The following is an 18,961-nucleotide window of genomic DNA, read 5'->3' as shown; positions in this document are numbered from 1 at the left end:
AGCTCAACTTTTCTGCATCTTTTTACCCCTAATCAATTCCCTAGAAAGGTCATAAGAAGGCTTCAAGCTTGATCCATTCATCATCATTCGCAATTCTTTGTTGATAAACCATTGTTTGAATTAATCATTAAGATAGCTGTGTATTTCATTGCAAGTATCAAAGCTTCTTCAACTCAATATGTATGCTCTAGATTTGGATTTTGTATCTGCTCGTCTCTCATAAAATACTCTTTATTTGATACTTCTTTTCCATGAAGATGCAAATCATGTCAATCAAAATTTGAAATTTCATGAGAATGTGAAGACTGATTCAGAAATGTCAAGATTACTCTACGGATTGCTAATTTGTCTATAGTCCTTGAACTAGCTCCACTTCCAACATCGCTTTCAGCCAAAGTAGTCAATTACTAGGGCATGGTTGCCGCTTTGGAACCTTCAAAAAAAAAAAACATTCCTTTACCGGTATCTTTTTCCATCAATCTTAAGTTGTCAACTCACAATCTTGAATTCTCTTACACAAAACCCTACATTCTCACAAGGCTTCTGATCTAGAAACTAATACAATATTCGTGTTCTAGCTAAATATAGCAACAGTTTATCTTTTGTTAGGCTATGCATTTGCTTCCAAGAAAATGATAATTTACGATGATAGAAGATAACTCAGGTACCCGCACAAGCTGTTCATCCTCTTTGGTCAAAATTTGTAGAGTTCAGATCTGATGGAGAATGGTGCCAAATATGCCATGAAGCTTCTCACAATCCAACCTAAAGCCTCAATCATGGCTTCCAAATTTTCCTAGACAATTTTTTTTTATTTAACAGCACTTTGTGATGATTGATTGGTAGGTCACTTGTCACATCATTTTCACAACTTGGCAATCTCATCCTGCTGAATCCCATTACCCAATGAAGTTACCCAGCTGTGTGATAATTGAGGAGCAGGTATCCCATGCTACTATTAACATCATTTTCTTAGGGGAAGTTTCATTTTGCCACATTCTTTATAAAACTCTCATCATTTCATCTCCTAACTATTAACATCGTTTATTCATTTGGCGGTATAATAGGGCAGCAGACACTATGCCTGTGTGCCACATCATTTTCTAGTCCAATAAATTATGACATTAATGATGAAGGACTGAAGAGTAGCAGTCTACTTTCTCTAATATTCCATGCAGTTTCACTTTATCTTTCAATTAGAGGTAAGTGGCGTTTTGACGTTAAAGTATTGAAATGATACGTATGAGTTTGGAGGTTTTGAGTTTTTTTTTTATGGTTTCAAATTGTGATGGATATTTTTTTAAAAAAAAGAGGAAATTTAGTAAAGAGGTAAAGTTAGTTTTGAGATAGACGCCCTTGGCCCACGTTAAGGTGACAATGAAAAGGCTTTGGTCGGCAAGTGTTGAATGGCAGGTATTAAAGTAAGAGCCCTCTTTTTCTAAATTCCTTAACACACACACACAACGAGGCTGTTTTTTATGTTTTAGTTTTTATTTTTTTAAAATTCGTATATCTAAATTTTGCTAGACTAATTTTAAAGGGACACGATCTTTTTTTCTAAATCGTAGTGAAATTTAAATTGTGATTTGCAGGGATTTAAGACGTAAATAAATTAGATTTTATTTTTGCCTACCGTAATTTTATCTGAGGGGGTATATCCCAAAGTAAGTATTTGTTAGTGAATAATTTACAAATAAAAGATGTCTTGATAAATTTTCTTCCCGCTCCTTCTCCAAAATATCCTATGTTTTTAATTTATCAAATTGTCTCGTTAAGTAATAATAATAATATTAATAATTACAAGCTAGGGGTGTGGTTCCTCGATTGATCGTGCGAAGACTCTATTCCGATCTGTAAAACAAGAAACGTCAGTGCTGGACAGGGAAGAGGTCCTCGGTGTTAGCCCTCCGATGTTTAAATCAATCACCGGAATAGTAGAAAGATGGTGGAGACACATGGTAACAGTGAGAGCAAGAGCACGAATAACAAACATCACCTATCTCCGGTAATGCATGAACCCCCTTTATATAGTGCTATAGTAGGTGGCATGCACTCTCTTCAAGGCGCGAACATGTTTTTTCAACCGTTCTATGAAAAGACATGTCAGAAAAATATCTTTGACACCATACCTTAACATGTAAATCCTTGACATGACAGTAGAAACTTCCGTTATATGATTTACCTATTGACTATGCCCTGTTGTCAACGGCATTACTTCCCAGAGGGATATTACGAAATATGGGAGGGGTTCCTCTATTTTGGTCGAGCGAGATAGCTGCTCGGCTGGGACTTTGCGCCCGATCCATCTCAGTTGCTCTCCTTCGTAGTACCTCGATTCAATAGGTTGTTTTTTGCTCGACCAGCTAAGCAATATACTCAGATGAGCTTCATATCAATCAACAGTTGAAGTCGACTTTCGCTCGGCCCACTTTTGGTGAGCTCGTTGGTTCTCTAGCGTTAATCACCCTGACTTTAACCTTCACATCGGCTGCTGGTCCACTTTTAACTTATACTTCATAGGCACCTTTTACCATCGCATCAATAATAATAATAATAATAATAATAATAATAATAATAATAATAATAATAATAATAATAACGGTAATTTATCAAAAGGTGTACTTAGATTTTTGAATTTACCAAAAGACGTACGCTACTTTAGTATTTGTCAAAGGGAGCACATTTTTATAGTGGTCTTCCCATTCTATCCTCTTAACAAATTTGAGTGTTTTTCGATTTTCTTTTCTCTTCCATTTCTCTCTCTTTTCTCTTTCCTCCTATGCATGTAATGTCTCTTCTCTTTCCTTTCCTATTTCCTCTTTCCTCTCTTTTATATGCATGATAACGTGAACTTAAAAACCATCATGAAAAGCCGATTATTTTAAAAATATTTTACCAATCCTGAGAAGCCAAAATAAACAATGGATAACATTGTTTGACTCTTTGTAGGCTCAGAAATTCATAGGACCTGAAATGGGTCTAATTGAACCTGTGTAGGTCCATCAGTAGGTTTCGGTCAAAATTCACCGATAGACCTAGACATATTCGATTGGATTCATTTTAGGTCCTATGAATTTCTGAGACTGTAAGGAGTCAAACGGTGTTATCTATTACTTATTTTGACTTCTCAGTGGTGTTAAAATATTTTAAGAAAAATCAGTTAAAAATCTCATATCATGCCCACGTCAGGCCTGATAAGGAATTATATCAAGCCCAACGTGAGCCTAATATAGAATCATATCAGGCTCATGTTGGGTCTGATATAGAATCATATTAGGCCCAATATGGACCTGGTATGATTTAGGCTTGCATTGGGATTTTTTGACCGATTGTTCCATCGATATTTAACACCTTTCGAGAAGCTGAAACAATCAATGGATAACACTTTTTGACTCCTTATAGCCTTAAAAATCTACAAGATCTGAAATGAGTCAAATTAGACGTATCTAGGTCCATCAGACGTATCTAGGTCCATTAGTGAATTTCGGTCTTATTGGACCAATTTTATGTCAAAACCCACTAATGAAACTAGAAAGGTTTGATTGGACCCATTATTATTTTTGACATTCTTAGTGGTGGTTCAAAAGTTTTGAAAAAAAAATTTCTTTTCTTCTTTTTTTATTTTCTTCTCAAACCTATTATGGGAGATCAGCCCAATAAAAAGGCAAAAAAAAAAAAAAAAAATTAGAGTGACATGGTGAGGGTGGAGAAAAGAGGGAGAAGCACAGCCAAAGCCCAAGCAGAGGAGGAAGAAACGAGGAAAACTAATTAATAAAATAGAGTAAAATGATATCTACCTCTTTTAGTGGTGTTTGGGCATTTTCCTTCCATTTTGAATTTGTCATTTTAATGTTTAATCAACTCATCTTTAAATCTTAAAGAGAAAAAATTTTCTATTTTTTTCTTTTCTATTTCCTTTCTATTGAATTTGATATGGGGAGATATAAAATCCAACGTGGGCTTAATCTCCTATAATAGGTTTGAGAAAAAAAATAAATTTTTTCAAAACTTTTTAACCACTAGTAATGTCGAAAATAGTAATAGGTTCAATCGGACATTTCTATCTCCATCAATAAATTTTCACATAAAATTGGTCAAATCGGATCGAAGTCTACTGATGGACCTAGATAGGTCCGATTAAACTCATTTCAAATCTTGTAGATTTCTGAGACTGCAATGAGTCAAAATGTGGTATTCATTATTGTTTTGACTTCTCGGAAGGTGTTAAGTATTAATGGAACAATCGGCAAAAAAATCCTAATGTGGGCCTGATATAGAATCATATAAGGTCTAATATATAGAATCATATCAGGTCCGCATCGGACCTGATATGATTCTATATCAGGTGCAACATGGGCTTGATATGATTTTATATCAGGCCTAACATGGGGGCCTGATATAATTCCATATCAGGTTCAACGTGGGCATGATATGAAATTTTTTAGCTAATTCTTCTAAAAATATTTTAACACCACTAAGAAGCCAAAATAAGCAATAGATAACATCGTTTGACTCCTTACAGTCTCAAAAATCCATAGAACTTGAAATGAATCAAATCGGACATGTCTAGGTCCATCAGTGGATTTTGACCGAAACTTACTGATGGACTTACATAGGTCCGATTGAAAAAATTTCAAGTCCTATGAATTTCTGAGGTTGTAAGGAGCCAAATAGTGTTATCAATTGTTTATTTTAGCTTCTCAAGAGTGTTAAAATATTTTTAGAAGAATCAGCTTCTCAGGAGGTTTTTTAAGTTCACATTATCATGCATACAAAAGAGAGAAAAGAGAAAATAGGAGAGGAAAGAAAAAAGATGTTGCATGCAGAGGAGAAAAGAAAATAGAGATAAATAGCATATTATCCTGTCTGAAAATCGTGGAGATGACAAGTTGGGGATGTGGCTGCTGTGTTGATTGGATGTGGACTCCGCTCCGCTCTACAATCATAAGAAACATCAGTGTCGAGTTAGGGAAGGGGTCCTCAGCGTCAGCCCTCTGACGCTCAAATCACTCACCGGAAAGAGAAAAAAGACATAGCAATAATAGATACAGGTATAAATAGTGAATAACGTGTATCTCCACTGGTGCATGAACCTCTCTTTATATAATACCCGAGCGAGCGATGTACATGCTCCTCGAGGCATAAGCACGTTCTCCAATTTGTCCTATGAAAGGGACTGTCAGAAAAGTGCCTCTGACACCATACCTTAACAAGGCATGCATATCCCTGATAAGCCTGTAGAAACTTTTGTCGTATGATATGCCTATTGATCATGCCTTATGTTAGCTACACTATTTCGAAAAAGGATTTTAAGAGATACATCAATGATCCCTCTATTCGGCCAAGCGAGATAGCCACTCAGCTAGGAACTCCTTCGTTCGGACGAACTCGGCTGCTCTTCCCTATAGGGACTTGACTCGGTAGCTTGTTTCCACCCGACCGGACTAATGCTTCGATTGTCCCAACATAACTCTGCTTCATGATAAGCGCCTGATGATCGTGGTTGTATGAGCATTCTGTTTACACTAGCCTTTCCCGGTCGGGCAGTTTGTTCTCGATCAGCCATTGCAGGAGAGCTCCGTTCGACCCCCTTTGGTGAGCTTGTTAGTTTTCTGATGTTGATCTCCTTGAATTTGACCTCCATGTTGGCTGCAATCTCCATCCTTTAACCCACACTTAGTGAGACCCCATTATCATCGCAACAGTCTAGCAGCGACTATAAACTCATGTCTACATCAACAGTCGAGCGACAACTATAAATCCTTGTCTATGTTAACAGTCGAGCGACGATTCTAAATCCTTGCCCGCGTCAATAGTCGAGTGGCGATTATAAACCCTTGTCTACGTCAACAGTCGAGCGACGACTATAAATCCTTGTCTACGTCAACAGTTGAGCGACAACTATAAATCCTTGTCTACGTCAACAGTCGAATGACGACTATAAACTCTTACCTTTGTCAACAGTTGAGCAACGACTATAAACTCATGTCTACATCAACAGTCGAGCGACGACTATAAATCCTTGTCTACATCAACAGTCAAGCGGCGACTATAAACCCTTGTCTTCATCAACAGTCGAACAGTCGACAACTATAAATCCTTGTCTATGTCAACAGTTAAGCGGTGACTATAGATCCTTGTCTTTGTCAATAGTCGAGCAACGATTATAAACCCTTGTCTTCGTCAACAGTCGAGCGACAACTATAAACCCTAGTCTACGCATTAACAGTCGAGCGATGACTATAAACCCAAGTCTACGCATCAACAGCTGAGCGGCGGCTCTAAAATCGAATTGGCGATGAATAAAGCCGAGCGACTTCCATAAAGCCCGAAAGTAAAGTTAACAGGTCGAGTAGTAACCAAAGCAGAGATGCATCGCTATGATATAGCCATCCAGCTTATGCTGGAATGAGCATTCAGCCGTTTCTGAGACTAATTACACTGACGATCGGGAAATCAGTGAATTATACTTAGAGAAATTTCATAAAACGCTAAGTAGTATACTGCCTAATTGTGCCGAACGACAAGGCGTGAAGGGACATTTGGAAAAATCTAACAAAGTGAAGGAACGTCGAACGACAATGTATAAGGGAATACTTGCAAAAAATAATTGAAGAAAGATGTGCGGAATGGGCGACCATGCATTGATACTTAGAAAATTTTATACATAACATCTGGAGGGCGGAGGGAGTGAAAAAGAAGGTCTGCGAAGTAGAGATGGGGATCACTCGAGATAATCCAGTACGTTATCTACAACAACTTGGTCACCTTCTTCCGATTGATGATCTTGTTGGTCACTGTGGAAGGGAGATAACCGCCGTCCTTTAGCTAGTCGAGGGTCCCATTAATGTCAAAGTTGAAGAGGCAGAGCACGCGGTCCGTGAACCGGTCATTGAAGAAGTCCAAACGAAGATAATCTCGTTTGAAGATTTCAAACCGACCGGGCTTTGCATCTTGATAAATTTGGAGGGACGATCGGGATGCTTCCAACTCGCTAAGTGTAGAAAAATTTGCTAAGTGTTGTCGTCAACTATCCCGATCGACACATATATATAACCATCCTGATCACCACAGATACCTGACTGTGATATAGTTGAGCAGGCGATCCATCACCAGCCTTTTGAAGTATCATCCGAGCGGCCGCATACACTTAGGTTAGTAAAATAAATTCGAATAAGATATTTGTCATCCGATCGAGATCCACCCAAGTCAGCAAATGAAGCTGAGCAACGGATCCACCACCAACCTTTTTATGGTATCATTCAATCAAGAGCTCAAGAATAAAGAAGGCCCAATTAGACGTGGAGGTTACCAGGGACACTACTTGTCCAGTCAGTTAGACTTGCAGTCTCCTTCGATTAGATTTGAGGGGAAGGCTTGTGATGCAGTGATAATAGGGGGCCCACTAAGTCCAAGTCAATAGATGGAGATCACAATCGACGTGGAGGTCAAAGTTAAGGAGGTCAACGTCAGAAAACCAACGGGCTCGCCAAAGGGGGCCAAACAGAGCTCTCCTGCAATGACCGATCAAGAACGAATTGTCCGACCGGTAAAGGCTGGTGTAAACAGAACGCCCGTACAACCAAGATCATCAGGTGCTCATCACGAAGCAGAGTTACGTTGGGATGATCGAAGCATTAGTCCGGTCGGGCGGAAATAAGCTACTGAGTCGAGTCACCGCAGGGAAAAGCAGCCGAGTCCGTCCGAGAGGAGGAGTTCCTAGCCGAGTGGCTATCCCACTCTGCCGAATAGAGGGATCATTGATGTATCTCTTAAAATCCTTTTAGGAGATAGTGCCGCTGACACAAGGTATGGTCAACAGGCGGATCGTACTATGAAAATTTCTACTGTCTTGTCAGAGATATGCATGCTCTATCAAGGTATGGTGTCAGAGACACTTTTCTGGTAGGTCGTTTCATAGGACAAATTGGAGAACGTGCCCATGCCTCGGGGAGCATGCACATCATTCGCTGGGGCGCTATATAAAAAGGGGTCTATGTTCCAGTGGAGGTACACGTTATTCACTATTTACTCCTGCGTCTATTGTTGCTCCGTCTTTTTCCTCTTTCCGATGATTGATTTGAGCTTCAGAGGACCAACATTAGCTCGATACTGACATTTCTTGTGATTGCAGAGTGGATCGGAGTCCACATCTAGTCAATGCAGCAGCCACATCTTCAGCTTGCTATCTCTATGATTTTCAGACAGGATCATCAGAGAAAAGAAAAATGAAAAACAGTTAAATTTATCAAGAGGGTAGAATGGGAAGAATACTATAAAAAGGTGTTTTCTTTAATAAATACCAAAATAGCATAGGTAGGTCTTTTAGTAAATTCAAAAATCTAAGTACCGCTTTTGGTAAATTTCTGTAATAATAATATGATTGATACTAAATATGAGTATACATTGTTGAGATAATGCAACTTATTAATTGTCAATTGTATTATTGTAACTATACCTTTATCTTAGTGCTAGAGGTTGAATGGTAAAGCAAATGTTAACAACCATCGCATTCACTTTTAGTTATAAAGTTAAAGTAATTATTTTAATATGCAAAAAAATATTGGAATCTTTCTTCTTCTCTTCCTTTATCATGATACTTAGGCTATGAATGAGAAAGAACTGATTTTTCCATTTTAACTATTTGGTATTGGGTAACTGATTCTATTTCTCTCTAAATTTGCCATCGATGATCATTTGCCTATGTATCAACCATCGAAATCAAATCTCGATTGAATTGGATGCTTAAAAGGAATCCATAAAATAATTACTAGTCACTAAAGTTCCTATTCATTGATCACCAATCAACCTTCATTCAAGCCTTGAAATCCTATCTTTCTTGTCTTCTCTCCTCACACCTTTTTACCACTAAATTGTCTTTTTCACTTAGAATTGTCTGTTACACATTTTTCTTGAAGAAACTACAAAAAAAAAAAAAAAAAAAAAATTCTGAGGGAAAATAAAATAGTTGTTTTCTAGAGAATTTGACTTTAATATGTAAAAAATTGTAAAGCAGCAATACTATAAAAGGAGAATTAGCTACAATAAAAAAGGATCCAAGTGTGGAATAAGATATGGAAATGCATCATTTATCGAAAAGATATTAAAATAAATTATGTAATGATTAAAAGATCAGGTGAATATTGATTAATAAATATCTTTCCTTTAATAAAAATATTTTCCTAAATTAATATTATGTATTCATTTTTCAGTTTTCATTTTTTTAAAGAGTTAGAAACATAAATTTTTCACCAACCAAAGACAAAATCAAAAATATTTTTGACATTAAAAATATATATAAAAAAACATGAGGTATTTTACTAGTAGTATTAAAGTTTGAAAATATTCTACAATAAAAAATAAAAAATTTAAGCTAGCAAATTTTCTTTTACCCCCTTAAAATTCTATATTCCATATCCAAGAAATACAATCTGTAAATGATAAAGCAATTGCCGTAGAGTGAGAAGTGCGGCTGCTCCAGAGCAGATCAAGAGCAGAGCTGGAGTTTAGAGTGCGATCTACCCAAACCCTACTGGATTTTAGCTTCGCTGATCCTTTGCTCTTTGGTTTTTGTTGCTGTTCTCGAGATATTCCAGGTTTGTTTCTGAATCTTCGTCGCCATTTAATCTCTGTCCCACATTTTTGAGCAATACTCGCAGTTGGTGTGCACAATAAATGCAGTGGAAGGACGGGCTTTGGTGTTTCGTTTTGGTTTGCAGAATTAGGGTTCTTGAGTTAAGTGGTCGGTTGAAGTAGAGGAGCGGAGAAATGGCCGGAGGTGGTGCGGCGCCGGCGCCGAAGCAGGACGAGTTGCAGCCCCACCCGGTGAGGGAGCAGCTCCCCAATGTGTCATACTGCATCACCAGCCCTCCTCCCTGGCGTGAGCGCTTCATCATCTTCTTAGCTCCCTAAGAGATCTGATGGCTTTTGATCACCTTTTGAACTTTTCTACTTCTTTTAGTCTTCTAGCTGTTATTTCAGTGGATTTGATCTGGTTTTCTTCACCTTTGGATTGCAGCTGAGGCCGTACTTCTTGGTTTCCAACATTTTCTTGTCATGCTAGGAACTACTGTTATTATCCCCACTGCACTTGTTCCTCAAATGGGCGGAGGAAATGTAAGAATAGATCAGTTTGTGGGGAAAATCTTATTATTTTCCTCCCATTTGTACACATTAGATTGATTATGTTCATTGCTGTTTTTGATTTCTTAGCTTGTAATGACTTGACAAAAATTTCTTCATAAACAAAACAGGACGACAAAGCCAGGGTAGTCCAAACAATATTGTTTGTGTCTGGCATCAACACTCTTTTTCAAACTTTCTTTGGGACACGCCTGCCCGCTGTGATCGGAGGTTCATATACTTTTGTTGTGCCGACCATCTCTATCATCTTGGCTGGTCGTTATAGTGACATTGTGGATCCTCATGAGGTTGGTAGAAGATTTAACTACGGTTCATACTTCATACTCCCATTCTTTGAACATGCTCACACGATTTCTTTTCTACTTAGAAATTTTTACATATAATGCGTGGAACCCAAGGTGCTCTTATTGTTGCTTCAACACTTCAGATTATCGTTGGTTTCAGTGGTCTTTGGCGAAACGTCACTCGGTTAGTAAGCTTTCATCCTGTCTATGCTAGTTGTTGCCTGCTATTTTTTTTTGTTGATCTTCTTAAATTTATCGTGCCTCATGTCAGATTCTTAAGTCCGTTGGCAGCTGTACCCCTCGTTGCGCTTTCTGGTTTTGGGCTTTATGAGTTTGGCTTCCCAGGGGTAACAATTTACCATTTTATGGAAATTTAAGTTTTAAAGTTCTGAAGTCCTATCTTGGTTCTGGTTATTTGTCATTCCACTAGCCATTTTATATCTATGTTCCTAACTTGGTACATTTTGGATGATAGGTTGCCAAATGCATTGAAATTGGGCTTCCACAGATAATTCTTTTAGTCTTATTCTCACAGGTATAGATACATGAAGAAAAAAATAAATTTCAACTGCTTTTGCATTGTTGTATTTGCACTCTTCATTTAGGTTTAGTGAACCATTTCTTAGCATCCATGTTCAACTGCTTTATGTGCTCTATGACAGTATCTTCCTCACGCTCTTCACTCGGACAAGCCTGTTTTTGACAGATTTTCTGTCATATTTTCGATCACAATTGTATGGTTTTATGCATACTTGCTTACTGTTGGAGGGGCATATAGACATTCACCACCAAAGACACAATTACATTGTCGTACAGACCGTTCAGGACTTGTTGGTGGTGCTCCTTGGTAGGGGGTATATATATATATATATTTAACATTCTTATGCTGCCATGTTTGTAGTTTTTGATTTCCTGATTGTAACAAAAATAGGATAAGAGTTCCATATCCCTTTCAATGGGGTGCACCAACATTTGATGCTGGTGAAGCTTTTGCAATGATGGCTGCATCATTTGTTGCTCTTGTCGAGGTAAATTCTCTTTATCTTGAATCTTATGCTTGAATTGACTGGAACTAGGTTCTTATAGTGATTTAATTATTCAAGTTTTCTTAGCCAATTTGAATATCTTTATGATTTTGTATCTTGTTACTCTGGACAGTCTACTGGAACTTTTATTGCAGTCACAAGATATGCTAGTGCAACGCCATGCCCGCCTTCTGTTCTCAGCCGTGGTATTGGTTGGCAGGTATATGATCATCGATTGCCTTTAACTGTTTTATAACAGAAACTATCTTCTTAGTATCTCAATTCCCATGAAGCACATAACAATAATCCAAACTCCAGGGCATAGGCATCTTACTGGATGGAATTTTTGGAACCGCGAATGGCTCTTCAGTGTCGGTGTAAGTTTCATGGCGTAACTTGTCTTTCTGTTGTTTCCTGGTTTAACTCGAATGTATAATTCTTCCCTTGTTATATAATATTTTTTAATCATTTATGTGCAGAGAGAATACTGGTTTACTAGCCTTGACTCGCGTTGGCAGCAGAAGAGTTGTGCAGATATCTGCCGGATTCATGATATTCTTTTCGATTCTCGGTAAGCTTCTTTTTTCTCTAATTTTTGGTTTTCAACTAATTTGCTTCTTGTTTCTGTCTTTTCTCTAATTAAAACTTATTTATTTAAATATGCAGTGTGTCTATAATTTGCTCTTGGTTGTTGTCGTCTATAATTTGTTACATTATATCTTTAAAATATGTGACCAGAATCACCTTTTATTCTTTTCACGTTTTTTTCTCTTAAACAAATTATCTCTTAACATTGAAATGCAGCTCTCCTCTACTCATCTACTCAATGAAGGTCCAAATGAAATTAAAAAAAAAATGAAGGTTCAAATGAAATTGTATATATCTTTTATCATTTAATATGTGTATCTCGTTGCATCATTTAATATGCGTATCATTTGTTTTTGTGTTGACTAATCATTAGGAGAATTTATGTATCACTAGAGAAGCACTTTTTTACATGAACTTGGTTTTCATAATAGTTAGATAGGCTAATCAACTGATTTTCTTTGCCAACTAGGAAAATTTGGAGCTGTTTTTGCCTCCATTCCTGCACCAATTTTTGCAGCTCTCTACTGCATTTTTTTTGCATATGTTGGTATGTAGTTTGATGCAATACAACTTCTCAGTTTCCTCATTCGAGATTATATGCAGCATTCAATTTTGTCTTTATGCTCAAACAGGTTCAGTTGGCCTTAGCTTTCTTCAATTCTGCAATCTCAACAGCTTCAGAACTTTGTTCATCTTAGGATTCTCAATTTTTATGGGTCTGTCAGTTCCACAATACTTCAACGAGTACACTTCGGTTGCCGGCTTCGGTCCAGTTCATGTTGGAGCCAGATGGGTCTGTAGAACTAAGTGAATTCCTAATTCCTTGAGATTGTCCATCCATTGGTTCATTTTTCGTTCTTTCCTTTTTTTTTTTTTTGCAGTTTAATGATATTGCCAATGTGATATTCTCTTCAAAGCCATTTGTCGCGGGTCTAGTGGCATTTTTCTTGGACAACACATTGCATAGGCATGATGCTACCGCGAAAAGGGACAGAGGGTATCATTGGTGGAAAAGGTTTCGAAGCTTCAAAGGCGACGTGAGAAGTGAGGAATTCTACGAATTGCCATTTAACCTCAATAAGTTTTTTCCATCTGTTTGATATTCCAGAAGTAGATGTGACTGTCGAATCTACTACTAATCGAATTAGAGAGTTCTTCTGTAAGAGTCAGTTGTATTTCATCTTGCTTATTTGCCGACTTACTGTGAAGTGAATCCTGAGTTGATGAATCGTTTTCTGTTTTATCCAAGTGTAAGTTTTATTCACTCGATGGAATTGCCAGTGTTACCACTAAACTTAATCTTCCTAGTGACTACTTTTTAATGATGCTTAATCAATTACCCACAGACCTTTTTTTTCTGCGATGGCATCTCATTCAAAGCCCTCAGGGATTAAATCTATGAGGGATTAAATCTATCGGTGTGGTGGTAAGAAATATGATGTAGTTTTTAAATAATGAGGGTTTCTTAAAAATGAAAGAAAGTGTTTGCATCATTGCCTCTGGCATTTATTGAAAACATGGTATTGTCATGTTAATGGCCTCCCCTAACTAACTGTTCCATACCATGGAAATAAAGTTCAATAAGAATCCAAATTGACAAGTATATGCACTGGAGTCCGAGGTGATTAAATCTAAATTTTAATTCCACGATCACTATAATTATTATTCCATATATTTACCAATTAAGTCGGTCGTAGAAGCCAAATCTAAAAAAAAAAAAAAAAAAAAAAAAAAAAAATCTAGTTAACGTCATTGATTAATTATAGGGGTGATCAATCTGGTCCATAAAATTTTTGTATCGACCATTAGGGAATAAATCAGAAAGCATACGAGGCGTGCAATCTAGAAGTATAATATCTTTTAGTCGAGCATCCCATTTGGAGGAAAAGTTCATACAAATATATCATAGCTGGGGATCGAACCACGGGTACCTGAATGATAACCTAGATATCCTACTACGGCACTATAGTCCCGGGGACAAATGATAAACCCAATTAGCTTCATTGAATAGCTCTAGGGTGACCAATCCGACCATACAAAAATTTTCCACCCGTCACCAGGATAAATCGGAAAGCACGCGTGGTGAACAACCTAGAAACCCTTGATTGTGTGCCTAATTTGAAGAAAAACTTTCTATAAATATATCATAATTAAAGATTAAACTATAGATACCTAAACAATAATCTTAATATCCTATCGTGACATTATAATACGATAGCCCCTGGACCAGAATCAGGATCTCGAAGCCAGATTCAAAGTGATAAAAAGACAAATACACTCATCCAAGACCCGCCAACCCGTGAGATTCAAGCATTTATGGTTTGCCGTTCATATTGCACATCATCATATATTTGAGCCACCTCTTGATATCATGGGAACGGAATTAGACCGGGCAATGAAGCGGCTCGATCTGCGGCTTCGATAGAAAAATCTAGAACAGTCAAAATCAGACCGGAAATCACTTGATCTCCTACAGCAGTGCCCGCGACTTCTGTATAAAAATTCCCTCCCGGTCTCAGAAACCCTACCAGCATGATCTGAGTTAGATCGGAAGATGATCCGCAACGGCCTCTCTCGAATATCGCTTCCCGCCATCGTATCGTCGTCGTCGCCGACGACGGCAGTTTCTTCTCTGCTGGATTCCACTTTGCCGTCGTACCGTACGCCAACCCGGTTCGAGTTTGCCAGCGTGGTCGATGCCTTGGATGTCGACCGCCAACCGCTTCCCAAGGTTGCCGCCGAGCCGACCCTCCTCCAGCCGCGCGTTGTGATCTACGACGGCGTCTGCCATCTCTGCCATCGAGGTGGAAAAAATGTTTTCCTTTGGTGGAATTGGGATGGGATTTATGGTGTTTGTCGTTGATCGATTTGTTTTGCAGATTTTCTTGCTGTTAACATCATACTGTTGATAAATATGAAAACTAGGATGTATGCAAATTAGGAAACATAATAATCCTTATTGATCCAGCAGTAAGAATGGGAGTCCCCATTTAGCAGAGTCCCCATTTAGTAGAGTCAACGCCACGTGGAGGTTGAAAGGTAAAATGCCAACCAGAAGCTTGGCCGAGCGGATAATGATGGTGACGACCGGCTGAAGCTTCCGAGCGGAGGCAATACACCCCGGCGGGAAGTCGGGGTTCCGACACTCATGATGAACAGTATAGTAGTGCCGAGCGGATGACCCGCTCGGCCGAAGGAATAAAGTATCAACACTGCGAACAGTCCAGAGCACATGACCAGGAATACCCCGAACGGACGTATGCCTTAGTCCGGTCGGACGTGATGGGACTGCCGAGCGGCATGCCGCTCGGTGCGGAAACAGAAGGGTTAGAATGACAAGACAGAAGATTATGCTATCTCATCAGAAGATTATGCTGTCCCATCAGAGACGTGCTCGGACTGTAGCAGTAAGGGGTCAGACAAGCTCCTCTGACAAGCCTATACTGGGTATGGGCTGAGGACACGTGTGTGCCTCGGTGTATGTGCATCAGCCTCCTCAGAGCTCTATATAAGAGCCCGCAGACTTCGTCGGAGGTATGAAAACTCTGATCTTCGGAGCTATTTCATCGTCTTCTTCTTGCCTGACTTGAGCGTCGGAGGGTCGTCGCCGGGACCCCTCCCTGGCCCGACTTCTGTGCAGGTTCGCCGGAGGTCTGTGTAGCTGGTCGGAGATAGAGGAGAGCGCCACGTGCCCAGCGTCCGTCGATTCAGCGACTCGGACAGGATCACTTATCATCTTAATTAATTGAGTGCAGTGAAGCAAGAAATTTGGGAAACACAATAATCTCAATTAATTGACTTTTGAAAAAAAAAATGCAAACCAAAGTAATTTCCGCATATTGGAAATTGAAAATTCAATCAAATTATATGTTGATTTGTGTCAGGTGGCTTTTGTAATGTAATTTGAGAAATAGGAAAGAGCAAGGAGAATAACCATCTTAGGCTGGTAGAGTGGTAGTTCACTATCCAATGACTGTCGTGAGCCTCATTTTTTTTTTTTCAGAGTTCATCCTGAGTATCATGCACAAGGAGAAGAGATCTTTCAATACTCAATACTTTTTGATACCATGCTGTACAATGTAACTAAACATGACCAAGCTTATTGCTGTTCGATCATCAGTTCGTGGTCACTTGTGTGAATTTGTCAGTTCAGCTCAGTTCCTTTTTCATTTTGCTGTTCAGTAGTTTATGAGATTTTCTTCCTAGATTTTAGGAGTTAAACAAATGATCTCTCTCTCTCTCTCTCTCTCTCTTTTTAAGGCCTTAAGAATTTCTATCATAAACTCCAAAAAATATCACTATGCAATTTATCCATTCACAAAAGCTGACACCCAATATCTTTGTTGTGGATATTGGATTACAGGGGTAAAGTGGATCATCAAGAAAGACAAGTATAAGAAGATTAAATTCTGTTGTGTCCAATCAAAGACTGCTGAACCATACTTCAGATTATGCAGTGTGGATCGAGGAGATGTATTAAAACGTTTTATGTTTGTCGAAGGACCAGGAGCATATTATGAAGGATCCACAGGTTAGCATGCATGAAGCCTGTTGATTGGTTACTTGTTCACTTGTGCATCTTGTTTCTTATTGACTTAGTTAAAGATTATTTTGATCCTGCATTGCTTGATGCTAGAAGTTTCACAAGTTGATTATTTTGATCCTGCATTGCTTGTGCATTGCTTGATGCTACGGTGTTATGAGTTTATTTTGTAACTAAACATAACAATATTTATACCATAAAATTTCAGAAAGAATAAAAGGATTGCTTCTTTGAATGAAATTTGCCATTGATAGTGTAAAAACTTACAGTTGAACATGCATCAGTGGAACATCAAAATCACACAGATTAATATGTAGCATAATAAATGATTATTTCTTTGAACCAAACTACTCTCATTAGTGTAAGCTTATAGTTGAACATGCTGAATTTGAAATAATTGGAATAGCCACTAACAAGGTTCGGAGGGCTCAGTAAAATCAAACTTTTAATATATAAAGTACAATCATTTGCTGTTAACAAAGCATGATTACTTGCATATAATCTCCCAAGTTTTTTCATCTTCCAGTAGCTAAACTCTCCCTTTTACTCTCTTTTCAGCTGCACTCAAAGTTGCTTCTTATTTGCCATTCCCATACTCAGCACTGAGTGCTATGCTGATTCTCCCTGCACCACTAAGAGATGCAGCTTATGATTATGTTGCCAAGCATCGATACAATTGGTTCGGGAAGGAGGATGAGTGCATTGTGATGCAGGAGAAGGATTTGCTTGAGCGTTTCATCGACATGCATGAGTTGCTCGACAATGGTGGTGGTTGTGCTAGCGGCTAATTCTTTTGACCTCACGCAGCATACACTTGTTTTGTGGTTCTGATACTTTGGCGAGATCGCCTCTTTTGTCCGAATTTACTGAACAACCTCAAAACTTTTGGATTTTTTAATGATAGAACACAGTTTTGTTCATTATCTATTGCTTCTGCTGCTATAGATCTTGAATTGGCTGAGAGTGTAGTTATATATATTGTGTTCCAACAAACCTCACTTGATTTGGGGCCATTTTGAAAATGTACGATTTAATATAATCTCATTTATGCATCTTTTGATTCCTAGAGTTTTTTGTATTTCCTATTTTTTTTGATTCCTAGAATTTTTTGTATTTACTAATTTAGTTTTGTAAACAATAAAATTAATTTATTTTTAGAAAAGTACAATTTACAAATGAGAAGAATATACGAACAAACTGAGTTAAAGGATGTGTAAATTGTGTTTATTTGTTTTAATTTTAATTAACAAAATATTTTCGTGTCGCATAATAAATATGAGACTATCCTTCTCTTCTCTTCCTTTCAAACGGCTGGAAAACGGTGCATTATATCCTCTTGCAACACATATTTAATGGTTCCGATTTGATCAAGATGATCCAATCCCGACGATCCGCACTGTCAAACTAAAGCATAAATATGGGCTGTGGCCACCGCCTCGCTTCTTCTTTGTCCCTCGCTCGTCGCCTGTTCTTCGTGGTCGAATCCCTCCGCTTCCAGTTCCATTAACACTTTTCCTGGAAATTTCCAGATCTAGCTTTCCAGATCGCTGATCTCCCACCGCTTGGCGTGGTCGCCTACGATGCCTCTCTTCCTCTCGGAGGAGGAGTTCCGACTCATCTCAGATGACGCCACTGCTGTCGCACAGAGCGCTGACGCCGCCATCCGCGACCTCCACCGCCAGCTAGACACCTTGAAGGCAGAGTCCGATGCCTCTTCCATTGCAGCTGAGCAGAACTGCGCCCTCTTTGAGCAACGCTATGAGACCCTTTCGTCCGACTTGGCGCAGGTTCGAGCCGAGAACGCTCAGCTGTCTTCATCCCTCGAGAAGAGATTTTCAGAGATTGCGGATGCGCAAGCTGAGAAGCACCAGCTCCATCTCAAGGCTGTGAGACCTTTGTCGCCTATCCTTGCCCTGTTCCTTTTATCTGTATCGTTTCCTTTTCTACTCTGAACATTTCCACATCTTTATTTTTAACCATCTACTTATTTTTTATGCTCTCAGATTGCAAAGGACGGAGAGACTGAAAGGCTATCATTAGAAGTAGGTGAAGTCAACAAGTCTAAACGACATTTGCTGGAATTGCTGGAACAGAAGGATGCAGAGGTCAGAGAGAAAAACACCACACTTCAGAGCTATTTAGACAAGATTGTAAGTCTACATGCTCCATCGTTCTGATTTTTTAATGAAAAGAATGTGTCCTTCGGTCTTCAATTTTGAGGATCCACCTTCGGAACATGAGTACATATTTTTCATTTTAAAGAGCAAATTGTTTTTTTTTTATGTCATGGTTTATGTTCCACATTTATAGGTCAGATAGTTTGTATATGGAACTTGGCTAATGCAGTCAGACATGTATCCTAGCTTATACTATAATTG

General features: G+C 38.6%; 3 protein-coding genes across 4 annotated transcripts in view; all 3 read left to right on the top strand.

The window, feature by feature from the left end:
- The first annotated feature begins 9,421 nt into the window (after positions 1 to 9,421).
- On the top strand, positions 9,422 to 13,283 carry LOC122036871 (nucleobase-ascorbate transporter 6-like). Of its 2 annotated transcripts, XM_042596300.1 has the most exons (15): positions 9,422 to 9,596; positions 9,720 to 9,880; positions 10,019 to 10,116; positions 10,254 to 10,430; positions 10,511 to 10,611; positions 10,699 to 10,774; positions 10,903 to 10,962; positions 11,090 to 11,274; positions 11,359 to 11,455; positions 11,586 to 11,672; positions 11,771 to 11,829; positions 11,932 to 12,023; positions 12,510 to 12,587; positions 12,673 to 12,833; positions 12,922 to 13,283. In XM_042596300.1, the coding sequence occupies exons 2-15, from the start codon at positions 9,769 to 9,771 to the stop codon at positions 13,138 to 13,140; spliced, it is 1,602 nt and encodes a 533-aa protein (XP_042452234.1). In that variant the 5' UTR covers positions 9,422 to 9,596; positions 9,720 to 9,768; the 3' UTR covers positions 13,141 to 13,283. The 2 variants fall into 2 exon arrangements, with proteins under 2 accessions (XP_042452234.1, XP_042452235.1); XM_042596301.1 differs by lacking the exon at positions 12,510 to 12,587.
- A 1,223-nt stretch (positions 13,284 to 14,506) lies between these two features.
- LOC122036893 (uncharacterized protein YuxK-like) lies at positions 14,507 to 17,649 on the top strand. The gene is made up of 3 exons (XM_042596326.1): positions 14,507 to 14,844; positions 16,404 to 16,571; positions 17,142 to 17,649. The coding sequence occupies exons 1-3, from the start codon at positions 14,595 to 14,597 to the stop codon at positions 17,369 to 17,371; spliced, it is 648 nt and encodes a 215-aa protein (XP_042452260.1). The 5' UTR covers positions 14,507 to 14,594; the 3' UTR covers positions 17,372 to 17,649.
- Positions 17,650 to 18,019: 370 nt separating this feature from the next.
- Positions 18,020 to 18,961, top strand: part of LOC122036829 (nuclear-pore anchor-like) — a 71,108-nt gene continuing 70,166 nt past the window's right edge. Inside the window, exons 1-2 of the mRNA XM_042596249.1 lie at positions 18,020 to 18,469; positions 18,587 to 18,733. Of these exons, the coding sequence (XP_042452183.1) occupies positions 18,164 to 18,469; positions 18,587 to 18,733 (453 nt within the window). The 5' untranslated portion in view covers positions 18,020 to 18,163. The remainder of the gene's footprint in view (positions 18,470 to 18,586; positions 18,734 to 18,961) is intronic.

The sequence above is a fragment of the Zingiber officinale genome, unplaced genomic scaffold (genome assembly GCF_018446385.1).
Source record: "Zingiber officinale cultivar Zhangliang unplaced genomic scaffold, Zo_v1.1 ctg222, whole genome shotgun sequence".
In the NCBI taxonomy this organism is placed as follows: domain Eukaryota; kingdom Viridiplantae; phylum Streptophyta; class Magnoliopsida; order Zingiberales; family Zingiberaceae; genus Zingiber; species Zingiber officinale.
This window is presented reverse-complemented; position numbering and strand designations above follow the sequence as displayed.